Source organism: Sinocyclocheilus grahami, unplaced genomic scaffold, assembly GCF_001515645.1.
Source record: "Sinocyclocheilus grahami isolate Dianchi unplaced genomic scaffold, SAMN03320097.WGS_v1.1 scaffold597.1, whole genome shotgun sequence".
Classification (NCBI taxonomy): Eukaryota; Metazoa; Chordata; class Actinopteri; order Cypriniformes; family Cyprinidae; genus Sinocyclocheilus; species Sinocyclocheilus grahami.
Genome location: NW_015505776.1, coordinates 663,002 through 664,888, shown reverse-complemented (window position 1 = coordinate 664,888; position 1,887 = coordinate 663,002). Strand labels below are relative to the sequence as shown.

Genomic DNA, 1,887 nt, shown 5'->3' with positions numbered 1-1,887 from the left:
GCGCCGCCACCACACTATACTAAAGTGCTAGTACTGTCCTTAAAAACGGCCATCTCATGCTAGACGGACTGTGGATTCATAATAATACAAAACGGCTGCCATCAGAGGCCCTGCTGTGAAACAGTGAGGTGCATTTCAGGGCACAAAGATTACAGATCCCAGTTAAAGCCAACGCCACCTCCGGCTCAAACTATCTGACCAGTGGCTCCACTCTCACTATTTGGGTTCTTGTATTAGATGCATGCGCATGTTTGTCACTTACCATTTTCTGGAGGTGCTTCTCTTTCCGTACGTCCACCATTACAAGGCCTTCTTTCACCAGACCCAGACCCACATCATCTTTCGAGTCAGCAAACTGCAGCGTGACGTGCGGGCAGACAATTCCACTGTATTCAACATTCAGCAGACACTGTGTGTTTTGAATGTCCCTGACCACACTGTCCACGGCGTCGGTCCGTGCGTCTTCCTGTGGGTGAGGTCATCATATGAGCATGTCACATATCCATCCATCCCAAACCAGGTTTCATTTCTACAAACTGCTCTCAACACCAACGCTTACAATTATACACACTATTGATAGACACTTCAAAGTCCTCAGTGTGTGCAGACTCCATCGTTCAAACTCTCCAGCTGCGGAGCTGCTCATTCATCACACTTACACTCATGCTTTGTGATAACTATAAATGTAGATTTGCAAACAAAAAACAGATCAAAATACCTCCTCACCAACACAATGTTTCACAAATGTTTGACGCAGGAGGTGAGAGATACAGATCTGATCTTTCTCGCTCTCATACACACACACACACACACACACACACACACACACGCACACACACACACACACACACACGCACACGCACACGCACACACACTTGCTATTGTGAGCCAACCCAGTCTCCATGGCAACCTCAGAGCATGATCCCCTTGGGGGGAGTTATGGTGGGGGTACGAGATACAGAGGCCATCCAGAACGAGAGAAAGAGACAGAGATAGAGAGAGAACAATGTGCTTACTTCAAAAGATGGACAAGATCACAAAACAACAGCAGTATTAACAGGGCAGGTGGCACGATGCCACACCTACACGCACAATCAAGCTCCGCACACAGACCAGGTGTGCTTACTTTCATATGCATTTCATCACACAATTGTACATGTAACTAACAAAAAGGCTTGAACTGGAATATTAGCATTCTATCATACTGCTTACTGCTAAGTACACGCAGAGTATAACTTAATAATAAAAAAAAACTTTTTGTTACATTACATGACCTCATTACATGCATATTTAATTCAGCTAGTGGTGTCCAGTTTCCACAAAAATAATTCATGCAATGTAGTGTGCTCTTGTTGTATACTTTACACTTTGGGAAATGTAGTGTATGGCTACTCTATGCAGAAAATTATCATACTTTGCAGAAAGAATGCCATTCCAACCATAGCTGAAACAGCTAAACTAGCATGACTCATAATTCCGGTCTTTTATAAGCTGGATGTGACTCTAGATGTGCGCACATACTCCATGTAGGGGTGGGCGATATGGCAAAAATATATCATGATTTTTTTCAGGAAAATCACAATTCATGATTTTATCACGATTCTTTTATTATTAAAAAATAATAAATACACACATTAAAAATACTGATTTACAAACTTTTATTTTTCATGTACAGTAGGTGTATTTAGCAGTTCAAGAAACTGAATGAACAAATATAAAACACTATATACACTTCACTGTATAAATTATATATTGATTCTTATTAAAGCAACTCAAAGTTCTTCAGTTAAGAGCAGTGAATGATGTTTCTCTTTGTGTTTTGTCGTTTTATAAACATTAAAGGGATAATTCACCCTAAAATGAAAATTCTGCCATTTACTCACTCTC

At 40.9% G+C, this 1,887-nt stretch overlaps 1 protein-coding gene across 1 annotated transcript in view; it reads right to left on the bottom strand.

The window, feature by feature from the left end:
* Nucleotides 1–217: 217 nt before the first annotated feature.
* Nucleotides 218–1,887, bottom strand: part of LOC107557288 (staphylococcal nuclease domain-containing protein 1) — a gene marked incomplete at its 3' end in the record, with an annotated part of 160,457 nt that continues 158,787 nt past the window's right edge. Inside the window, exon 19 of the mRNA XM_016240653.1 lies at nucleotides 218–466. Coding sequence (XP_016096139.1) covers nucleotides 218–466 — 249 coding nt within the window. The remainder of the gene's footprint in view (nucleotides 467–1,887) is intronic.